Source organism: Gymnogyps californianus, chromosome 3 (genome assembly GCF_018139145.2).
Source record: "Gymnogyps californianus isolate 813 chromosome 3, ASM1813914v2, whole genome shotgun sequence".
Lineage (NCBI taxonomy): Eukaryota > Metazoa > Chordata > Aves > Accipitriformes > Cathartidae > Gymnogyps > Gymnogyps californianus.
Window position 1 is genome coordinate 48,841,778 of NC_059473.1, and position 25,338 is coordinate 48,867,115.

Below are 25,338 nucleotides of genomic sequence, written 5' to 3' on the forward strand. Positions count from 1 at the left end.
TTAGATATCCAAGTTCTTCACAGGTAACACGAAAGGATCTGTTTAAGAAACACAGTGGCTTCGAACAATACTATGTTGAACTTCCCCCAATTCAGCAGTAAAGGAACATGCATAAGGCTACCTATCAAAGGCCCACAACATCAAAGAACTGAGGATGTACTCTTAAGTGCTCCAATTTAACGCTCCTATTCTGCCATTATAAATTCAGTCTTTACCTACTAGTCCTAAAAACAGCAAATCTCTCACAAATGTCAACAAATTAACAGGATGTCAAGTACAGCATTTAATAGATCATAGTCAAAACTTACATAAACTGCAGGCCTGATAGGCGTACTTACATTTTGAAATACCACTCCCCCACATAACAATTAGTAGCAATATACTTAGGAACAAAAAACCCAAGTCTTATGTGGTTCAGAAGCTGGGGGCAAACCTAAAGATATTTTGGCTGGCAGTGGATAGGAAGGTGGTGTGGATGCAGGAAAGACTTTGTGAATAAATACTAACCTCCACTGACATGCACCTCATAAAGCGAGTATTTAGGGGATGACAACATTCGCATGTCTGGTCGAAACTTCTCTGCAAGAGTTTCTATCACATCTTGAGTTGTGGCAGTACTAGAGACACGGATACATTTTGTTGCAAAATTTCCAGCTGCTTTGTCTTGAAAGTAGAATCTCATTACCCCATGAAACTCCAGATCCTGTAAAGAAATAAAAATACAAATCTGAGTGCTGGCTAACAGTTATAAGGTTCAGAGTTCTTTTATTGTTTATTAGTTACAAACATAGTACAAAAATATAAGACATTCAAATATCGCACTGGTTTTCAAAATTTTGAGGACAGCAGAATTTACTAACTAGGACACCATAAACTTGAAGAAACAAGGATACTCTGCAAGAAGAAATTAAGTAATCTCTATTACTGGAAATATTTAAAACTTGAATCTTTAAGTATTCAAATTTACAGCTACTGTCAGGTTTACCTGAAGGACAAGTAATAAAAACTTTTTTTTTTTTTAAATCCAGAAATGCGTCTCGAGACTGGTCTCAATATATTTTGTTACCCAGAGCAGGCCCCTGTATCCCAAATCTGTAAGAGTGCAGGCTAAGTATGCTCAAAGAACAGCAATGTGTCTCAAAGAGAACAGCCTTCTGTCACAGCAGTCCTAAGCATCATCTTTTCTCTCCTCTTTCCCCCCCTTCATGCACTCCTCTCTCGTATGTTGGCACCTTTTTGTCCCAGAAACAGCCTGTTCAGGAAGCTAAATCATTTGATTTGTTTTATTTCATATTTTCAGAAACATTAGTCTTTGGTACAGCTCCCTAAACACTCTGGGAGGAGAGAAAAGCTCCAATACCAACACAAGGTGAAACGGAGGGAAGAAAAGGACTGCAACTGTTAACCAGATGGCTACACCACAGCTGCAACATCAGGCTGTTCAAACTACTGTAAATTCACATCCTCAAATATTTTCCTTAGCCATCAGAGTCCTGTCCTCCACTCCAGCTTACCAAACTGCAGTAGGATACTGGCTGCTCATGCAACTCCATTACTGGTCTGAACACCAACTCCAAATTAAAATTTTAGTTCCCCAGCAGTCTCCACCTGGCTGACTCTTGCCCCTTGCACAAATCCCAGCACTCATGGGGCCCTGCACTCAGGGGCAAATCAAGAAGATTCAAGTGCCCTAGTTGACATTGCCAAGTCTACTCTACATTGCTCCTGTCTTCATTTTCCAGAGGCTTTGAAATAGATATATCCTTTGGTGTTGGGTGCAGTGGTAGATTTCATGCTAAGCACAGCCCTTTCGAGTACTAGATCTGATCATGTGAAACACATCACAACATTTCTTTGAACAGCAAAGAACCCGAGATACTCACTGAAGCTACTCTATCATTCTGGAGACCTTCACAAAGAAGAAGAAAAAAAAAAAAAAGAAGTGTTATAACCTACACAAAGACAAACATCTCAGTCACCTAGACACACACAGAAGTAAGCACTGTGCTTCCCAGGGCGCTCCCAAGCCTGCACCAATACAGCAGTCAAATGCAAATGCACCATGGACCTAGACAATGGCCGATTTTGTTTTATTCTCTGTTGTTATCCTAACAATTTATAGAATTAATCTTTCTGAGCCTAAATCAGTGTTCCCACAGAACTATCTACTGTAATCCCAAACTAGTGTTCCTTCCTGCAAGGAGTTACAGGTTCCACATGCCTCACTTCAGCTTAACTGCCACCTCCTCATCCACTCTGGACTTAACTGCAATTATTCAAAGGTGGGTCTCAATTCTTCTACCCTGAATATTTTTTAACAGCTACTACTCACCTCTGAAAAGCATCCTATCCACTTCATTTCTTGTCTCTAATTATCTGTCTCTAATTATTAACTAATTATCCATACGAGGACTTACCCATCTCATGCAGAAGGCTACCGAACGACTTCTGGAAATCCTACCTACCATAGCAAATTGGAACTTCCTTACATGTATTCTTGCTAACTCCTTCAGTTAGCTCTAAAAGGTTTGAGGCACAACTTCTTTTCACAAAGCTCTGTTGATCTTTCCACAATCTATTATAATTACCACGTGTCCATGAATTCTGTATGTTACTGTAGTTTCTAATCAGCACAGACAATATCCTGGGTAAACATTCTTTTAATATTGGCCTCACACTGTGTTTATATCCAACGACCTAAAGGTGTCTAGCTAAAGTAGTCATTACATACCAGTTAGTAAAGTTACTTCATCCCTCACTTTCTATGGTTATTGGAGGAACATCATCTGGTTCTAGTAACTTGCTTTCGCATTGTCCAATTGTTCTCTAAACTCTTAATAAATGCGGATTTGAGAGTATTCCTCTGATGAGTTACCCATAAAAGGTTCTTGGCAGGGCAACCTTTCCAAGATTTTCAACAATGAACACAGATGCAAAGTAAAGTTTTTCTGCTATCACCTTATCTTCTGAAAGTTTCTTTTATAAAAAGTGATCATCCCACAGCCCTATGGCTTGTGGTAGGTTTGCTACTACTAATGTGCTGAAAGGCAGCTATTATTAAAGACTTTTCAAAATGTATTACTCAAATTCTTTTGTTCTATCTTATGCTTTTATATTCTACTTGCCAAGATTTTATATCCTTACAATTTTCCTCATTTGGATACTACTTCAGCTTTCTAATAACTATCTTTGCCTGATGTTCAGCCATGCCAGCTTCCTTTCACACTTCCCTTGATAGCTGGCATGCTTTTGGTCTGTACCTTCAGCATGGCATCTTTAATTCTCAGCAGGCGGTGAGTACTTTGCTACTAGTTGCCTCTTTTAGCTTTAACGAGCTTCCCTAGTGTAGCTATGCTGTATTTCCAATTCAGTTGGAAAATTTTGTAGTTCTTGCAAGAAAAATGAATCTAAGCATGTTATGATCTCTGTACAGAGAGCATTCTCACAGGTAACATTTTGAGCCACATCCCACACACTCTTTTGGACCGATTTCAATGGTTGCCTCTTCCGTAAATACTCCTTAACCATGATGTTTCACAAAACAGCCACGGCTATTTTTATAACCAACTTTAGGTTTTGATCCACTTGTTTGATGGTTGCAAAAGACGATGACATATGAGCTTTCTGCAGAAGTGTCATGAAGCATAATCACATCCCATTTATAACATTTATTTCCCTTTACACAAAGTTCTCCCCACCACCATCTCAAGGTACTGCTGAAGCAAGAATTAAGAGAGAAAATAAGTATGCTGCAAATCTTTTTTTCAGGCATTACATATTATGTGAGTTCCTATACACAGATAAGGTTCCAGTTGATTTTTTATTTTTTTTTTTTTAAAGAAGAGGAGATTATTTTACTGAGGACACATTCCACTGTCCATTAGCCATGCTTTTAATCCTACAGATTTTTTTTAATTCTCTACAACAACATAGCAGAGATTCAAGAGCAAGGGAGTGCAACATAGATCCATTCAGAGAAGATCTAGAAAACAATTCAAGAAGCTCTCTAAACCACCATGGGATTATTATTATTTGAAGTTTTATTGCTAAAACTTATTTCTACTTCCAGACACTAAACAAAGCAGAGAGGTTACAAAACTGCATTCTGAATACTCAAGATATGATGTCAGTATAAAGCGAGTTTTGTTTTCCTTTTAGAAAAGTAGTAATGTGTTCCTCTGAAGAATCATCACTTGAGTTTTGTTTCATTGCTTTGACAATCTGGATATGAAAACAACTGAATGCATTGACCACTGACTGTCCATTTCCCCCCATCCTCTTCTATGGCGGCTTCTCGAGCTGTGTCCCCACACTCCATGCCCCCCCTCTCCCCTGCTCAATTTTCCACTAAAAAAAAAAAAAAAAAAAAAAAGCTAGACGGCACAATTGCATCACAATGCTCTACCACTTCCCAATATAAAGCTCTAGTTAGTTGAATGTTTCATTTCCACTAAGTTCCAAACTGTTCCTTTGGGCACTGCTAGAGTATTACAGTATTTAAATAAAAGTGTTCAGTGATATGGAAGTAATTGGTTTCACATTTCAAAAAATTAGGAAAGTAGGAGACTACAAAAAGAAAAAAAAAAAAAAACAACAAAACCCCCCTCTAGTCTTCATTATTATTATATATCACATGTGTGTATATATACACACATACATATTATATATATTTTATATAATATATTTTTATATATATATATAAAATATATATCATCTCCAGTTCAAGACACATTTAACTTTCTGGCCACGTGCTTAGCAGATCAATAACAACACAGAGACCAATGCCACCACTCACATTAAGACAACAAGGTAGGCACCACACTTAAATTTCCACTCTCCACTCTAACTCTGCATTAAAGCGTTTATTTTTCAGAGGTACATTTCATCCTCAAACTCACTCACTTCTGAATTTCTTTGTCAAGATTACCAGGTAGGTTCACTGCAGTTTATAACATGGACTTGTGTCAAGAGAAGAGGCTAAAGAATAAAAATCACTTGTCCTAAACCAAATAGATATACAAGTATCTATTACTGCCTAACATATACTTGTAAGTGGAGAAATCTCCCCAAAGCATTTACAAATCTCTTAAAACCATCTTTCTCTAAAGATAAGAACTGCCATTTATAAATTACCAAAAAGAAGTTAGAATGTTTTCTGGATTTCAAAAGTGACTAATTACGTAAGCATATGAACGCTCTTTTAAGTTCCTCTCGGGAGTTTATATGCATCATAAGCAATTTTAGCTTTCTCGTCTAATCACATTTTAGATATTTTATGTATCTGCTACGCAAGTCCATGGCTCCTTATGTAGGAATGTAAGCATACAGAACAGTCTCTGGCTACACAAGTACAGTCAATTTTCACAAAATTTTAATTCGGATCACCTAGACTGCTCTTTTTTTAAAAAGTCAGCTCTTTTTAAGCCTTTCAAATCATAAAGGCCATTCTCCTTAAATACAACGCCTAATCATTCTATCACTGTCAGAAGAACTTAGACTAGTTTCCAAAAGTATATCCTACTCAAAAGAAGGTTCCAACTTATATAATAAAAAATTGCCAGTTAACCATTGTTTCTTGGTTTTACAAACAGAAGTAAAAGTTCTATCACCTCTTCATTAGGCACAAAAGAGAGATGACAAAAGTGCTTCACCTACTTAGTTATGATTTTTTGCATAAAGTCAATGGTAGGCAGTAACTGCTTCAAAACCAACAGGTTAAATGTTCCAAAAGTGTGTCTTCAGAAAAAGAAAATAAAAACACATGAAAGCATCAGAATGGCACACTTGAGACAACACTTTCACAATATGAAAAGACTTCAAAATTCTACAAAATATTGTGAAAAGCTTTGATGAAATATTCTTAGAAAACATCTGCGTTATCAGTGCTATCGCCCTCCTCTGACATCCTCCTCGATGACCTCAGACCATCATCAACTGAAAAAGAGCACTACAAAAGCAGGAAGCAAACAAACTTTAATACATAACAGTCACACAGCTCACTTAAGTCACATTTAAAACTGAAAATGTGACATACAAGTTTCTAAATCAATCATCAAAGTTTTCCATGAAGCTTCAGCAGTGATTCTTGTTTCTCAAAATGGTTTGTTTGATCTTTAAATCTAGCTCCCAGCTACTTACTATCAAGCAGGTATTTCTGCTTTAAAGCAGTAAACAGTAATAATCAAGGTAATCACTTATTCGAAGTTACGTTATACAGAAGTGCAAATAAGTAAAAGAGGCAGAGGAGAGCGTCTCAAGCTTCTGTCTCCGATTACAGAGGCTGGTTACATACACACATGAAAAGCGTTAACAGTTATGGAAGACAGAGGTATTTAATACTTTGGTTATTTGAAGATCACCACAGAAAACCAGCTCTCTTTCTTCCAATCGTCCCATTCTTTTTACACGAGAAGAACATCGTCAAGAAGGAATACGAAAAACAAGTAGAAAGAGATAAAAAGACTGTGCTGTAAGTGAGGTTTGGAAAAAGCCTGCAATGTGACACAATGGGATTTGTAGAAGGGAAACCTGGACTTCCTGAAGAATCACAGAGGCTTCTGCAAACAAAGCAGTAATATCCAGGAGCAGTAATCCATAGCCATGCTCACATACGAGAAAGGAAACTCCTCCTTTCAAGTGTCAGAGGAGGTAATGAGAGAGTATTATCCCAATATGTAGGGCACAGCAATGAACGAGAAGATCAAGATCACTACTCCCACAAGCCAGGCAAAGAATACTCACAGGCTTTTAAACTACTATCCCACCCATATCAATTACAAAGCAATACATATTTCAACACTTAAGCATATTACACGCTATCCATTTTGTAAACTATACAATCTCTGGAGCAGTAGAGAATATACAAGTTTCCCTTCAGAAACGCTCATCTGTAACCCCTCCAAGAACCTATTCTTGATCTCTTTTAGCTGCATTGATAACAGTGTTTGCCTTGCAAGCAGCATTCTGCATGACTGCATCTAGAAAATACCAAAAACCAGCATTAAGAATGTCACATCTTTCTTCCTGCCCCATTCAAATTCTACAGGCAAAAAATCTACCGAAGACTAACTCCTAACTAAGCTGCAATTATTATTCAGGTACACGTACTTGTTGCTCAGGAGTTTTGCTAATAGGATATAAATCACAATAAAACCAATCCACAGTGCAACAATTAGAATTAAAGCAAATACAAGTTGATTTCAAACAAATTCAGGTCACAATATTGATATAACAGGTCATCATAACAACAGTATTATCACTGCAGGATATTCTGAAACATTCACGTAACGCCTTTGTACCTGACCCGTTGACATTCTACAGAGTAGAATGGAATTGCTTCCTTTGTCCCTCCAAAAGCCATAAGTACGCAACAAATCTGTGCAATTCTAATGAATATATAAATACTAAAAAAAATAATTCCTACAAGATTTTAAAACCTAAGCATATTAAATCACTAAGGGAGTAAGCACTGAAATTACATGAGGGTCAGGTTTCTAAGCACACATTCCCAGCAGTGAATTCTCAACTTGAAACTAAAGGATAGACAGTATTTTTGTACGCAGACTCTACAGCCAACTATTAAAAAGGAATTCCAAGTAGTCCTTAAAAAAAAAAAAAAAAAAACCCACACAAAAAAAAACCAAACCAAAAAACCCCACCTCCTGTTAACTGTTACAAACTGTTTTCCATGTAGCGGAGAAAAGCAATGTTCTTGCTAAGCTACAGTTTATCAGACAGCTTCAAAAAGTGCAGCTTCAAGATTAATGACAGAATACCCTAAATGGTTCCAAGAGAAGAGAGGAAGAACAATACAGATGAAAAAACAGCTCCTATAAAAATCATTTTTATCAGCTTTATTTCCTCTTCCAAACCTTTAACACCTGGATCAACAAAGACTTTCCACTACAGAATGACTCATTCTGCCACAACAATTTATGCATACCGTAATGTTCACAGAAGCAGGACCAACAGCTGAGCTTTCTATCAGAGAGAATTATCAATAACCCACAACACAAGGAGCATAACTAAATGAAACCCCCTCTTTATTTTCCTGAAGAAAACTACATCTTAGGAACCAGCCCCACTACAATATGAAACAAAGCCTCAAGATCAAAAAACAAGAGGTACTACAAACATTTTCATAATATAAATGTAATGCAATGAAGTAAATGCAAAACTCACTGCAGTATATGACAAATGCTACACAAATAAAATCTTAAGCTAAGGCCAAAATTCATGTCTATAAATATAACACATACCCTAAAAAAGGATTTACTTTCATAAATGCAGGTTGAATGCCCATGTGAACCTTGAGTTATCACTGATGTAAATATTCTACTGTATACTTTATATGCATTCTCCCTACTTCCTATTACCTATCCGCCCACATAGCAAGACTGATTAATATAATAACTCTTGGGATGAAACAAACATTACTGTAATTTTGAATATTTTCCTGGTGAGTTACACCTCACAGTTCAAAAAATTAAACTTCAGAACAGACCCATTTACACGAGGCAGATGAACCAGAATATTTCCTACCTACTTCAAAACAAAAAAAAAGTTGTTTTCAGAATGGTATTTTGCCAAAGCCACCAGACTCAGTATGCAGCCATCAATCATGCTTCATTCTGAAAACATGTAAGTTTTCACAACCTTCTGCAAAAGACATTGTTATATAAGCAACATGAAGTGTCTTCAAGCAAGATTTATGACTCCAGAAGCAGCTACCATTAAAAATAAACAAAAATCTGCCAAGGGTGCTCTGCAAAAGCATTATAGGCTTAACCTTCTAACTCTAATTTTCAAACCTACAGTAAGTGATCGGCAAAATCTTAACAGCACTTGCAACACACAGCAACTGTCTGCCACCTGCAGGACATTTTTCGTTAAGCTGTGATGGACAGCATCATTTAACCTTTCACATTTAACCAGAGAAAATGTAGGTTGTTGTTCTTACAAAATGAAATCTACTACAGTTAACTGAAAAACATTAAGACAAAAATATTTTCAACAATAAGCACTACCAACAGTTCTGTAACTATTTAATCATTCATTAAACTAGACTGATTAAATTAAAAAATGCAATACATACAACTTAAATCGTACCCCCAGGTTAAATCGTACCCCCAGGTTAAATCGTACCCCCAGGTTAAATCGTACCCCCAGGTTAAATCATACTATCCTTTATAAACTGTGTTGATGCTGATGTCATTCAGTGATTCTCCCAATACCATAATACTGAGGATCTGGTAGTCACTGTCAATAGACACTTTGAAAATATACCCAAAAAAGTTTTTAAATAAAATTATTATTATTAGGAAAATTGTTTAAAGGAGATGACATGACAGAAAAAAATGAAAAGTAATTGACACACATTTGGTGTACCAAAATACCCTGAAACAGTCTCCAACAACAAAACAGAGATACGGGCAGAGTTCAATCATATTTGAAACCAGGTAAAAAGCCAGTCAAAACCAAAACAAAGCCTCCTTTGAATTAGCCATGACATATTTAAAAGCAAGAGCAAAAATAACGAACAGTAATGGGCCTCAAGAACACATTGCTTACCTTTCTCTATTTACCTACAACCTGTCACTGTTGTGGAACTAACAACCAAATGCTTATGAGCAACTCCAGAAAACTTAAAGGAGAAGAATCAGAAGTACAGACAATCCACTATGGCATCTTTCAGCCATGTCTTAAAAAAAAAAAAAAAAGTTGAAATAAATCAGAGTTCTCCATATTATTTACTGTGTTAAAGACCGTTCCTTTTAGTCAGTCTGATTTGGAGGAAGAGGAACAGGTTATTACATTCACCTCAAAACAAAACACAACAGGAAAATTGTACGGGGGAGAACGAAAGTTCAGGCACTGGAAGTCTGATTTTTCATTGGCATTGCTACTTGCCAACCTGCAGAGCTGCAATCCCTGTATTTAAGCATCTTCAGGCATGAATCAGGCCACAAAAAAGACTGCCCTTACTCACTTTAACATTAAAAGTGTAGGCACATAGTCACTTTAAAGCAACAGAAACTCTAGCTGCTGCAGAAAGCCCTTCCTCATACCGAGAGACTTATTCCCACCTCCTCCCTTATGCCAAGCACCAGCATCCTGCAGCTGTACAGCAACATGAATCAGGTTAACTAACTCGGAAGGGATTTTTTTTTTTTTCCCCTCCACTCAACGTGGAGGAAACTGTGTCAGTGCTAGCAGTTGGAGGAAACTGTCCTTCTGCTGGCACCTTGTATTAACTTGAAGGAACCATGAAATAGCAGCCTCTGCCAAGCTAGACACTTTATTCCCACTTTTGCACTAGCATCAGCACATACCTGACCCTGCACAGAGACTTTACAGCATTATAAACCAGCAGGTACTTCCTTTTGTTTCAGGCTATGCTGGCTTGGCATGCTGTGAAGTCTTTGCACAGGTCAGACAAGCACCAGACCAAAGGAGGCAGCAGACATGTAGCAGCCAGCAGCTCATCTATCCAACCTAATCTGACTGCTCTCACTTTCACACCTGCTGAACAGCATGGTATCAGCAGCAGCAGCACGTCTGGTTGACTTGACAGCACCCAGGCAACACTTAATTGTATTTCTGTTTTCTCATGCAGTGTTTATACATTTCTGAAGGAACAGTTAAGAGTATAACAGCACAGCAATAAGCTGTTTCTACGTACAGTGACAATCCTACTTTCAAAGTGGAATTTTAAAGCTAGAGGCAAGCAGGTTTTCAAAGGTGCATTTTGAATGTTGCATGTTAGAAGTGAAGATCTAAATGGAAATTTTTCAAGGGAAATGTAGTTCTAGCTCATCTGTACAGTGGCATCATCACCAAAAAAAGTTCTCTTGAGGATGCTGACACTGATAGGGTAGAACTGTGTCCTAGAAGAGACTGACAGTCCTGATGAGCTAAGTGGAAATTGTGGCCTGCTACAGGAACAGCAAATCTCTCAAATATTTTAAAGACTCATTCCACAAACGCATGACATTTAGAAAAATAAACAAATTTTTTGAAGTCACAAACTAAAGTTTAGAATACTGTCGTCTTGAGGGCATTTCCATAACAGGCATACTGCACGAGTTGTTGGATACTGGAGTTACACAATAATTTCTCTAGAATTTAAAAAGATCAAATTTTTTCCTCTATAATAAAACTTCGGCAGAGGAACTTATTAGGAATAATGTTAAATTCATAAAAAAATGACAGTACAACTAGTTTTCAAATTAATCAGTGAAACTACTAAAAACTGAAAAGATAATTTTCACTCAAGGAGCAATAGATATCTCTAACAGAAATGCCGATCTACTTAACAACAGAAAGCTGCAGTATTGAAACAAGCATTTCCACCAGCAATCAAACTCATCAAGCCTAGTTTCTTGTCGCTGTCCTTCCCAAAGCTGATCACAGTTTCATTACAGGTGGCGCAAATCAAATTATTCCTAACATTTCCCTCCTACATGGATTCTCTAGTGTCCAGAAGTATACACACTACGTAGTGGAAACTAAATTAAGACTGATGTCTTGTCTCTATCTGACAAGACTTACTGCGGCAACCTCACAGGGGCTGAAGGTTCAATCTAACAACCAATAGATCAATTAAAAATCAAATCTGATGAGCTGGTGCCCACTGATAGGCTGACACCAACCAATACACAGAGCAGCTCAGAAACCATCCTCACTTCAACTGTCTGACATTCACCCAACAAAGTATGCATTTTTATTTGCTCTCAGTATAACCTGTATACTGGAAACATAGGAAAAAAGCTCTCATTGCATGACAAAAAAACATGATAGCAACAATCCTTTAAATAAACAGCTGTCTGGATTAATTTCTTGTAACTAGCACTGCATTTTTACTATTTTAGTATCAGGCTTTAGTATGATGCAACTGAGTATCAAAAGAAACCATAAAAATAGGGTCATTTTTACACAACGCAACCAGGGGTCATGTCATCTATTTATTTTTCTGCTGACACAGCCAGGAAAGACTGACCCAACTTCTACTGTGCAATGACAAACTTCATTGTGTTACATTAGTTTCTAACTCGTGTGGGATGAGCTGGAATCTGCACCATACAGGGTTAAGACACCCAGCTACACTGACTGAACTAGAAAAACGCGGGTGCCATCTGATACTCTGCATGCAAGTGCTCTGGCAACCAGGCTAATTAGTCAGGAGTTTAAAGCAGGAATGCTAACAAGCCTAAAAGGAAACAAGCACCTGATTCTCCTGGAGTAGACAAACTGCGGTAGGGAATCTACTTGAAAAAAACTGAAGACTTTACCAAAAAAAAAAAAAAAAACCAACCAAAAAACCCATCCAACAAAAAAACCAACAAAAAACACTTCAAAACCAAACAAAAAAAAGAAAAATCAAAAACCCATACGACACCAAAATGTGCTTAGACCCTTACCTTAACACAGAATCTATTCTTGACTAGCCGCAGTTCCCAAATGTCCCGCTCTATCCTCTGAGACAGGGCGGACCCACTTTAAAAACATTTTAAAAAGGAGCAAAGTATTTACTTCTTTTCTGGGAGACCTTAGGGTAGCTGTGGATATGAAGAATTATACAGCCAAACAAAACGTAAGAGGATGCTACCTGGCAAAATGCAAAATAGGCAGTCCAACAAGGGATTATTGTGCACTTAAATTTGGGAAGAAAGGGGTCCCAAACACAAAAAACACTCTCAATTTGTGTTCTCTTGTTTACAGCACTGTTAAGAGCTCACTGCCAAACTGACATTGCTAAAGGTTTTATAGCAGGTCAAGATCTTGCCAAAAAGCAATGTGATAGCACAGGAATTGCACCGGACTGTTGCCAGCTTCATTAACCTTATTACCCATTTTACTACCTCAAGAGACACTAATGTGCAACATTTAAATTCGTTCCAGTTGCACAATTACTGTCGCACTGTCTTGGAATTCGGTCTACAATCATTAAATTCATACATTCCAGATCATAATGATTCAAATCCAACATTTGACTGGATTTCAAAAAGTTATTTTCCAAGTAAATTAGGTTAGTCAAGCAGATTTGAAGGAATAATACCATTTCAAAATGTAGCCTAAATGCAATTTTGTTGTAACAAATACTATGGAAATAGGGGGAAGGACCTCTTTTTGAACTATTATTATTTTTCCTCTCTACCTGAAATACTTACCTTCCCCTTTCCTTTTTAAGAACAAAACAACCATACTTCAGGCTATATAATCATCATCATCTATAATATTAGTTCTGTAAAAAAACCCAAACCCAAAATCCGCACTGTTGAATGAAATTTAGTGAGATCGTCTGTGTCATAGCCAAAGATGCAAAACCACAGTGCTTATATGCAGTTTCATCTTGAGCACACACACACAAAAAGCTAAGACATCCTTTCAGTTACTTCTCCTATACATCCAGAAAAAGGATATTCATGCACTACAGGTACAACCAAACAGGTAGCCAAATTTACACATGAAAATGCCACACACTTTTAGACATGATTAGAAGCATTAACTGTAACCTTTTTGAACATTTAAAAGAAATACTGGGTCCACGTCGCAACTTCCAAACAGGAGAGAGAGTCCAAAAAAGCGGTGTTTTTTAAATTCTGTCACTCAAAAACTCCAGGAATTATCATTTTGAATGACTTGTTTATTTTTTTATTTAAAGGAATCAGGTCAATTCTTAAAACCTACGAAGCAGCTTATTAATGCCGTTAGTTATCTTAATGTTGGTTGACAGGACTACCAAGGGCACAGATAGCTTGGAAAAAATCTTTACAGTAGTTGTAATACTTTGGTAAAATTTATCTGTTGATAGCCTTCTCTCTGCAAATTCTACTTAATCCTGTTGTATAATCTTTGGCAACAATTTCATCAAGCACCATGCTTGATGAATGACATTCAGCTTCAGTTAGTTGCATTTAAAAACAACTGCTGACAAGTTAAAAAAGGGCTTTCTCTGCAGTAACACCATCTACAGTATCTTCAGACTGACAGTGATTTTGCACTCACTGTTTTGTGAAGCTTTCTTTTGACTATTCTCATACTACAAACAAATTCCTCCATTCTAACACAAAAGCTAGTTCAAAGTAGTCCTAAACATAAACAGATTTCTTACTAAGGTACTTGCACAACCAAAATATTGCTTTGGTTCTGATTTTACTCCCTCACTACTCTATTTACTTTTAGATTTGAAACAGAAGATACCGTGTAGCTATCAACATAACAATACACTTTAATGCTTTGTACTTGAGCTGGCACCCTTGTTCTCATGAAGAAGCATTTTACTTTCCAATTACCTACCAGTTTCCTTTTCTCCTAGGGGGTTCCACACTTGCTCCCATCTACAATAGTGTCTATTTTGCCAGACTGGAAGCAAGTTCATTGGCTGAAAGGTCTTGCTCTGTTCACAGGTTCATTTAACAAGAAAATCTCTATACCTGAATACTTTCTTCTTTTATGTATCCTCCACGTTACTATTACTAGAACAGAACATGGAATGTACTATTCACATAGACCTAGAAATAAATTCCCCTAAAGTCCCTAATTACCGATTACTGCAAGGTTACATCAGGAGAAAAATTACTCCGTGTGTCCTGTTTGTCCGTGGCAGTGAGGGAGAGCACGATATTAAGCTAATCCAATGGCAACTACCAGTTACATTTGAAGGGGCTTTCCCTTTCCCTACCTACCCCCCCTCCAGCTACGTGTCATTTCAATTGCTTCAACACAAGCATTTAAGTGAACTCTAATGAGCTAGTTCAGAGAGAAAAGCCCAAGGAGAATTAATCCTAGTCCCCCAGCTTTCTTAAGAACTTCACCATTGAGTCACATAAGACCCAATACCAGCATAAAGGAGGGATTAAAAAAACCGCTCAATTGAAGAAGGGGTGAAGGGAGCACTCTTTTGCTGCTAGAAAGCCATTTTACTAGCTTAAGCTATAAATACGAAATCTCATCCTCATCTTTTCCCTTAACCAAGAACAATAGTTTACAGAAGCAAGGAACGCCTCTGCAGATCCAGAACCCCAACCAGCCAGGAGCATGGTAGAGGCTAGCTTTAACAGCATATAGTTGTAATGAATTGGTTATCTATGGGAATTCAGGTATTTCATCATCCCTGTCTAAACATCTATTTCACTTGTCTAAGGCTCAACAAACAAAACATTATGAAAGTAAGACGGTATTTGAAACTCAGTATAAAAGGCCTAAGAAAGGCTATTAAAATAAAATCAGGCTATATTTCAATTAGTAAATCATTTAACTGAGGAGAAAGGAAGTCATATGTTTGTTTATAATACTAGAGGACATAGCATCTAAAGTCTAAGAGTAGCATTGCATAGAAATAAATATAGCTTTCTTTTATTTCAGCTAAAAGTAACTAAATAACAACTAAAGTTATCAAATACCAAGGTGATGCTATTTTCTACTGGAAATAACCTTTTCCCCAAAATGTCAGGAGCCAATGAGTCCAGAGTACATTAGAACTACAATCACTGTCTGCTAACACTGGCCTCTGAAATATTTTTCATGTCCTGGGCATAAAAAGACAATACTGACAAGGGTTCAGTTAAAGTAGGAATGACACAAATGGTGGAGGAATTACTCAGTGGTGCCAAGAGACCTTCTGCAAAACACTACATCAGATGTTGTCCACACACAAACACTGACAGAGTTTTACAGTTCTGAGAGTCTCCAACATCCTGCAGAGATCACAGTAGCACCATTTCAACAAAACAGGCCAGAAGAGGAAAGTAAGCAAAATTATTAAAAGAAAATGAGACTTGAGGAAGTGGTCATAATTAAGAAAGTCAATCCAGAGATAGGGTGGGTTAAACGTGTTTAAAAAAGCTCAATTAAACCTGCTAAAAGTAACATTTAATTGTGCCACCAAAGAGTCATCAAAAAGAAGCACTCGAAAGCACCTCATAACTATGGGAGTAAAAAGCTACTCTCTTCCTATAATTGGAGTATTTCAGCCATGGCCACTGTATTTTCTCTTTCCCTCCTACTGCTTCAGAGTCTCTTATTCCATGCTCAGGACAACAATGCAAATGCAGTGACTGTGAGTAATCACCAACGCTATTCCCGATAGAGGAAACAGCAGTTGACCACTTGATTACATAGGAAGCTCCTCATTTCCTTTGCAGTTCTCTTCATAATAGCATAAATAATCTAGAAAAAGGTATCGTGGTACAAGCATAAAGACCAACTTTAGCGACTTTTTGTCAAAAGGAATTCGGTCAGAAATCACCATTAATTTTTCAAACAATGGAGCTGAGATATATGCCCAAGTTAAAAAAAAAGTTTGAGTTACTATTTTATAATTGTTGATCTTATCCTTTCAAATATTTTGGGGTTGAGTCTCTAATTAGATTTAGTGTTCTGTGCAAGACTATTCATGTTTTCTGAAAAATTTCTATTTCCAAACAGTAGCAAGGCAGCTCTTTTTCCACTCATAAACACTGATATTTCATTACTTCTTTAAAATTATAGAAAGCATCTCGAATTATCATTTTGTTGCAATACCAGGTAAGATAAGAATCTGGCTTCACTTTTAGTCATGGTGAGCGGCTGAAAGATAAGTATGGGATTGATTCAGTTGATTAAGTGCTCAAAACTCAAAAAAATGACAGTCGCTCACTTCTCATTTAAGCATCACAACAAATCTACTCCAACAGATGAGCAACTAAACCAGTACTGCCCGATCATTTCATAGCAGCTTGCTCCTTGTTTCACAAAGGGTTGCTACCAGCTGCTTACAGAAGAGTGAGGAAGTTTCAGAGGGCAGGTTGGTCAGATCACCAATTACAAGACTGGGGGTGTGGAGTTGGGAGGAGACAGGAACAGCTGAATGCTTAATCAACACATCAGCATCCCTCACATTACTGCTTTCTTCCTCACACTTCCTATCCACCCCTGGTCTGGAATAATGCACTTAAAAATAAACAATACATTTCTGTATTTGTAAATTGCTTAGACTAGGCAGCAGCTTCGTTCCTAGAATTGAGAGCAGATGGTTACAGATCTTACAGAATACAACTCAATAGCTCCTTCAAGAGTTTGTTCATTCAACGTTAAGGCTTCATATTGTCATAACATAGGCAGTCTCTCTCCACTGCACACTGCTGCGGCTGTCTTCAGCTGAACAGCTTCCATTTATGAAAGGAGGCTTCTGGAAGGGTATTTTTCTTGAGGAACTCCAGATTGTGATCTCTGAACCTCTGGGACAAACCAGTCCTGACCTACTGATTTTCCAGAGTGCGTAATAAACCTTTTTAACCATGTTTTTTGGGTGGAAATCCAACAACAAGCATCTGGACCTGGGGGTTATCAGCTGAAGCGGTAACTTAGCTACTTAAGAATGGGTAGCAAGTTTGCATCAAAATAGATTCCAACATAACATGCAGGAAAGGTGATTTAAAGCTTTGTTTAAATTTAGTATCAACATATAAAATTTAACGAGTTTTGGGGGTTTTACTTGTTTGGCTTATTTCAGTTTTAAATTCCTGCTATGTTAATACTGGCCTTGGAACATTTACAGAATTAACAGATTAATACTACCCAAGTTTCAAAGTAGTAATTTAAATTTTAATGGTAAAAATGCCCCACTGAAGTGACAAATAGTAATATTAAACATCTGTAGCCAGATGAGATTATAGCCTACTTTCAAACTAGTACTTCAGCACTTCTTCCACCCAAAATGTTACACTATCACCATAGCTATATTTCCATGCAATTGACATAATCTCCATATCTAAACAACTATACCAGATGTTTTGAAGTTCTGATACCATGAAAAAAGACCTTTCTGTGGTTAAAATTAACATTTCGTAGATAAAACTTCTTGTTTCTAAACATCACAAATGCAAGATACATTCAGCAGCTACCACTTGCCCCAAGCAACATGTGCTGGTTTTTTAAGACTTCTTTTAGGCATCACACATAGACCCATATCACAATGGCAGATTTCGAAACACAAAGAACGTGAGGTTCAGTACGGAGAGTTTAACTAGTCAACACACTGTACTGCACAAAATACAGTATTATAAAGCTAATAATAATCAGGAGTGAAAGCAAATACTATTCACAATAAACACATATCAACAAAAATAATCCAGCATAACTCATTCACTGCAAGTATCTATTGCAGTAACTCATACAGGTGTGTGATCCGGAGAAGAAAGAAACACAGGAGCAGAAAATGGGAACAAAACAGAGTGGAATTTAGACAACTTACAATCACTTCTTGTCCTGCAGTATTAGGACCTCATCCAATCTCCCCCCGCAATCTATCATATAAGCAAAGTATGTTCCTTCAACATATGCCTAAATCAAAGGATACATAAAGTGATCCTGAAACGTTAAGGTACTTTCAGTCATAAAAGTTGGGTAGGAGAGGGGTAGAAGAATGCTGTGCTCAACTTCAAAAAGGATCTAAGCATTTCAATATTCAAAGCACTCAAGCAACCTGCCTAAATGTTTTGCCAGAGGAAGTTCTACAAGGTGGGGGTTTGCGTTTTGGTGGAGTTTTTTTGCTTTGGTTTTTGTTTGGGTTTTTGAGCTTTTTTTAATTCCATGGAATTCAACGAGGACAAATGCAAAGTCCTGCCCCTGAAAGGAATAATGTCTTGCAACAACACACGCTCAAGAATGACTGGCTGGGGAGCAGCTCTGCTAAAAAGGACCTGGGGATCCCGGTGGACAGCAAGCTGAAGATGATTCAGAAGCATGCCCTGGCAGCAAAGGTGGTCAACATCCTCCTGAGCTGTATTAATAGGAGTACAGGCTTTAGATCAAGTAAAGTGATTATCCTCCTCTACCCATCAGTCCAGTTTTGGACCACCAATACAGGAAGGACAGAGGGCCACAAGACAGTCAGGAGACTGGAGAACTGTCTTAGGAGGAGAGACGGAAGGAACTGGGTTTGTTCCCCCTGGAGAAGAAATGGCTTTGGGGAGACCTACAAAGCAGCCCACAGTATCTACAAGGAGGCCGTCAAGAAGATGCAGCAAGGATCTTCACAGTAGTGCATGGTGGGAGGACAAGAGACAACGGACATAAGTTGAAACAATAGAGGCCTTTAAACTGGATATAAGGAAAAGCTTTTTCACCATTAGGACAGTCAAGCAGTGGAGGAGGGTGCCCAGAGAGGTTGTGTAGTACCTGGTCCTTAGGGGTTTTCAAGACCCTACTGGGAAAGCCCTGAGGCCAGAAAGCCCTCAGGGCTGACCTTGCTTTGAGCAGGATGTTGGACTAGAAGCCTCCTGAGGTGTCCTCCAAACCAAAGTATCCTATGATCTTATTTAAACATCTATGGAGGACAGGCTAATTGATTTTCCAAGACTATTCTCCTGCAGAAAACACTAATTATTACACCAGCCAGGCAGGCAGATACCCTTAATTTACACAAGTTGACCTCCAAGCACAGAATAACAGAGGACAAGACGAACAGGAAAGCTCCAATGCTGAGATGTCCCTACGTGTATGTCACAAGAAGGGCCATGACAAAAGAAGGGATGAAAAAAAGCTAAATAGTTTAAGTAGCAGCATAACATTTTCAAATTTCTCTTCAGGTAAGAGTCCAACTGGTAGAGACGAGAGACAGTAAAATCTATGTAAGTGGTTCTACCACACATATCAAGAGTCATTTCTCCAACTAATGCAATGCAATCCATCCCAGATGGAAATAAACTGGAATGGGCCCACACACCATTCATCCATGTAGGATCACAGGATAATTCAGGGAGGAAGGAACCTCAGGAGTTTCCAATCCAACCTCCTGCTGAAAGAAAGGTCATCTCTGAGGTCAGATCAGGCTGTTTGCAGTTTTATCCAGTCTGGTCTTAAAAATCTCCATAGACAGAAACTGTACAACCTCCCTGTGCAACCTGTTCCACTACTGACTATTCACTGGCATTCGAAAAGTTTTATTTTGCAGAACACATTTGTAGTTAGTGAACTGCATAATGATTTCACTTTTAATATGGATAAAGTGAACTGTAAGCCTGAAAACATTTTTTCAAATATTATCAGGTGAACCACTGTACAGCGGCTCTAAAATAAGCTTGCTTACTCTATTCACCAGTGCAAAATACTAAGACTAGCCTCTAACTCATTTTTCCTTTAAGAATACAAAGTGATATTTTATAACATAAATAGGTCATCAGGAATTTTCAGGATGATTCTTTTAACATTTAAGTCCTCTTCATTCTTCAAGAAAGCTTATACAACCAAAAAGCAATGAAAGATCAGAAAAGGCAAGACAAACACAGAAATTTAAGGCAAGAACTCAGAAGAACAGGCTTTTAAAAAAAAAAAAAAAGTAAGAAATTAAGTATTCCCTGCCCTCCCTATACCCTCAAACTGGTGAGATTTCCTTAGGTTGTATATGTTACTTTTGAACACAGTTCAGTTCTGAAGTTCCAGACAAGCATCTGAGTGCAACAGGGAAAGTGATTCACCACCATCAATACCAATTTGTTACTACCCTCTAGTTGCTACAGGGTATGTGGGGCACAGGAGGGCGGGAGTGGGTGGAAATATTATTATTAATAATAATCACATGCTAACCACAGCAGTACAACTTGATTTTGAGGAGAACACCACAAAGCAACAGAACATCAGAAGAAAACAAACTCAGAAAGCGGGAACGAAAGGAAAGTGTGGTAGACCAAGACAAAATAGAGATCAAGAGAAGAATGAAGAAACACTGGTCTAATTACATTAACAATCTAGTTTCAAGCTTCTCAGTCATTCACTTCATACAAGTATACATAGGAGGCAGGAGGAGGGAAAGAGGCCCAAACAGTATCTGAACTTCAGACACTAAGAGAAGCCTCTTTGTTTCAGTGTTCTCATGAACAAAAAACCAAAATGAAATAAAAAGCCCCAAATCGACAAAACAGTTAGAGGATCAGCCTTCCTCCTGCACACTTTAAAAAAAAAAAAAAAAAAAAAAAAAGGAAAGAAGATAACAGTCTTATTCTAAGGAGAAAAATCCACTTGTGGTTCACCTTATCAATCTCAAAATACTAGGCACCCAATTCAACTTAAATCTCTCCTTAATTTCAATTTGCAGACGAGAGATCTTATTTTCTGAACTTAATTTAGTTGGCACACCAGTATGTACCTAGGAAGTTGTATGCAACAACAGTAAGAAGTCAGAGTCTTATTTTCTACATGCCACTGTATAATTACAGCTGTATGACAATGGAGATACTGTTTATATGATACAGGTCTAGGATCTGCATCGTCTGAATTTGTCACAGCACTGGTTCTAGAAACCAACTACAATAAAAATGAAGATTTTCCTAATCATTGTCAGTAATTTCATGATCAAAAATTCCCAAGTAAATATTCACCCCTGCTGAGAGTACTAGACTAACAATAATTCATTGTAAAACCTACATGGCCTACATCTGCCAGTAATGAGTTGTTTCCAAACTGTAATCTGGATACCCAGAGCAGTCGAGAGGACTGCTCCTCCACAGAGAGCAGAGTAAATCATGTCACTGACACTACTTTTAACATGTGGATCATCTTGTCATCTTTTAGAGCAATTTGCTGTTTAGCAGTTGTTGTCAGGTAATCACCAAATATCTGAAAGATATGTACGTTCACAAAATCACATGGATGAGTCTCTCCATTTCAGTACTATAAAAACGTGGTCCTCTTGTCAGAAGTTTGGAAATTCTCAATATAGAAGGCATATGGGCAAGTATCAAAGCAATTTGTATCAGTTTCTTTTCAAATTATTTAATGCAGTAATTAAATAAGCTTTTTCTTAATGCTAAGTGAGCTACCAGAGCACTGAAGAACTAGGAAAACTAGCTCTGAGTTTTTTTGATGTCAAGCAGATAAGAACAGTTGTTTTTGTTCATCTTTTTGATCATACCTTTCAAATGCATATCCAAGAGACAGCACGCATTTCAGCCCCCAAAGTTACAGTCCAGCAATTTTTTTTTTTAAATTAAAACGATATAGAGAAGAAATTAGAAATAATGAAATTGACTAATTAGTTTGACTAATTGTAGAAGACAGGAATCACATTTTTAGTCTTTTGTCCTGAAATCAAACTGTCATACAGTAAAAAACACATTTGGGCCTCTACAAATTGAGATACATGACCAACTATACAGAAGTCTTGACCAACTATAAACACTCTTCCCTCTCAAGATGTTAATTTCCAATGATGTCACCTCCACAAGGTCTTCAGCCTAAAATTTTAAGCTATATAATGTCTCAAATTGCTAATGGTAAACAACAAACAGAAATAGAACAACTTTTCCCCAAAGCCAAATTTTTCAGAGGTTCTGCTGAACAACAAAAAGGAGCAAGTATAGTTTTCTCTATAAGGATGTAGGTCTCCATTTTGCAAGCTGTTCTGTTTGGACAGACCCATAAAGTGAGATGGACTAATTTGCAGCATGAGAGTCAGAAATGGTAATTCCAGCATCCATTCATTTTTAAACTGTGATCAAGAACTACTGAGCTTAGACATGGAACTCCTCCCTGTGCCACAGGCTACCCACTCTTCATCATCAGTAAGGTTTACAAAACTAAGCAATGAAAATTTTCATGCTTGTTTCAAGAAGAAAGTGATCTCAAGGAGCAGATTTTGACAATAATCAAGCCCAGATCAGATACATTTTTATTAAAACAAGACAAATTTTTTTTTTTTTTTTTTTACTAAAATTTGTTCACTAAAAAAATTCCAACCCTCTGGAATACGCTTCAGCTTTAGGAAAAAAATGCTTGAAATGCTTTTCAGTCTGAAAATACAATCTAAGCCTTTCAATACATTGAAGTAAATTTTATTTTGCAATTTGCAGCATTTAAGTTTTCTATAATCTGTTTCAGATATACAGAAAAGATATACTTTTTTTTTTTTTTTAAATGTAGAATAACAAAGTGAAAAGCACTTCCCCAGTCAGGAAAGTAACTTTGCACCGGGGAATTCACCCATGAATGTGCTCATTTCACCCTTCAAACAGCACATTTGATTACCAAAGGAGCTATGTTTTAAAAAGCGCTACCAGCTCTATTTTAAGGATTTCTTCTAGAAGACAACTAATTATGGTTTTTATCATGTAGCACTGGTTAACAAAACTGGTCTCTGCAGCCGTGTTAATGAGGAGTCGCCAGAAGAAAGCGTCTGCCAGTGTACTGTGCATGAATTCTTATTCTCAGCAAGTCCTGCACCTCTGCCCAGTAGGTAGTTTTGCAGCCAGGGACATGGCTTTTATGTTTAATTAACTCCATCTAAAAAATTGCCACCTTTCATTTTTCATCACTACATTGCAAAAAAACTACCAGAAAATGAATTGGTTGCTTACTTTCAAGCATTTTCTTGCTCTAAAATACAATTCTATCAAATAACTTTCATTTTATTCTTATCAAGAGGCTGTCATTTCAGTGGCTCATGGACCAAGGACAAGTTACAATACAAACATTAATGCAGATGATTAACTGTGAACAGGAGTATTTCGAGTTTAAACAGGCTCAGATTACAAAAGCATTTAGTAACTTGGTTTGGCTGACTCAGATATTAAACCATAGTTAATGAAGGCATAAGTGATACTACCATGCAAGATTTCAAGTATATTCTGACTCACTGTGAAACAATTTAGGCTTTAACTGGTGATACTACCCAAAGAACCTTTGCAGCAAATCAGGATTAACGTAGCTGAAAAGTTACACCAAAAGACAGGTCTATCCTCTCATTAGTGAGGGAGTATGTCACAAGAATATGCAGATGACCCAGGGGGAAAAAAAAAAAAAAAAAAAAAAAAAATCTGTCAAGAAGCAAAGATTGCAGTATACAGAAGTGGAAAGGGATTTAAAAATATAAGGAGTCTCTAGCCTCTTTTCCTCTTATTTAATTAACAACCAGTAATCTCTCCCAGTGTGATGTGTGTGCTGACTACTGTTTTATTTCTCTACTACTGAGGACAGTACACTTTTCCAGGCTTATTTGTACAAAAATATTTTATTTGTACAGAAATAAAAACAAGCAAAACAAAAAAACCAAACCAAACAAAAAAAATGCACATTTCATATATTCTTAGTTAACACCATATTATCTGTGTTGTGTATTTTTTATTATTATCCACAATGAGAAGCAAGCTTTCTTTAGGATTAGGTACTTTGACTAACTCATTCAAGATGATTTTTTTTTTATTATTATTATTATTATTGCAAAGCATTTGGGGATTTTTTAATTTCTTCTGTATTCAGTATTTACTTTAAGAATGTTAATAAAACATATATACTTGTCTTAATTAACAGTTTATAAGCTTCCTAGCAGTTTGAATACCAGAAAGTTACACATGTGGAAAAGAGAAATTATTTATCAAGTTCAAAACTTAAGTTACCTATTTACTGAAATGAGGCAGTCTCATGTAGATTTGATATTTAAGTATTTTTGAAACAAAAAAATAAACCCAAAGATTAAAATTATTCAAGTTTTCTATGAAGATACCTAACCTACTTCTCACTGGATGCAGGTACCAAATAGAGAAAAAAGGGCATTCTGTGCTATACCATACAAGTCAGTTTACGATTTAAACCAAGGGTGGTGTGGTGGTGTATGACATCTTAATTGTTATTAACTGCCCCCCTCGCCCTATATTTTATAAGGTAAAATCTCAAATTAGCATGACCCAGCGAACAGCAAACTGCATACATGCATAAATCTGTCTTCTTTCTGGCTCTGTAGTAACCAAATTTACAATACGGTTTTCAACACATTACTTCATGTATCTGCATCGCTGTTTTCCCATCCCACTGTCCTAGAGACATTATAACAAAGTGAAAATGCTAGATGTCTTTTATACAAACACAAGACAGTTTAAGAAGAGGCTACAACTACACACATGTAGAAGTTAAGTATGATCTAAATAATCTCATCTTGTTTAATATCATCTAGCAGAAGCACTCTAAGCAAAAAAAAAAAATCAAGTAATATCATTAGTTTCCAAATATTTTTGATTGAGCATTGCCTATTTTCAAGAATTAGACTCAAAATTGCTCATTACATAAAAAAACGTATCATATACGTTCTACCTACAAAATGTTTTAGATCGATAGTCAATGTAAGGAAAAAGTCAGACTACCATGTTATTTTCTACTGGCATATCTAAACAGGAAAGCTCAGTAATACTAAAAAAGAGTCCACTTGCGTATAGCAAGTAAGCAGCTTTTCCCAACAAATGCAGTAAGCTTTAGCAAAACCTAAACTTGTCAAAATTGTTTTTCATTTGACACAGGTTTCACATATGTAAATATGGAAAGAAATTTTTGAAATAGACTAAGCACAAATTAAAATGTTGTCAACATTTA

General features: G+C 37.0%; 1 protein-coding gene across 12 annotated transcripts in view; it reads right to left on the minus strand.

Annotated features, from left to right (window-relative positions):
- The window catches only part of AFDN (afadin, adherens junction formation factor), a 133,415-nt gene that overhangs the window by 94,834 nt on the left and 13,243 nt on the right, over positions 1-25,338 (minus strand). For all 12 annotated transcript variants that reach the window (XM_050895097.1, XM_050895095.1, XM_050895093.1 and 9 more), the window contains exon 2: positions 508-703. In XM_050895097.1, coding sequence (XP_050751054.1) covers positions 508-703 — 196 coding nt within the window. The remainder of the gene's footprint in view (positions 1-507; positions 704-25,338) is intronic.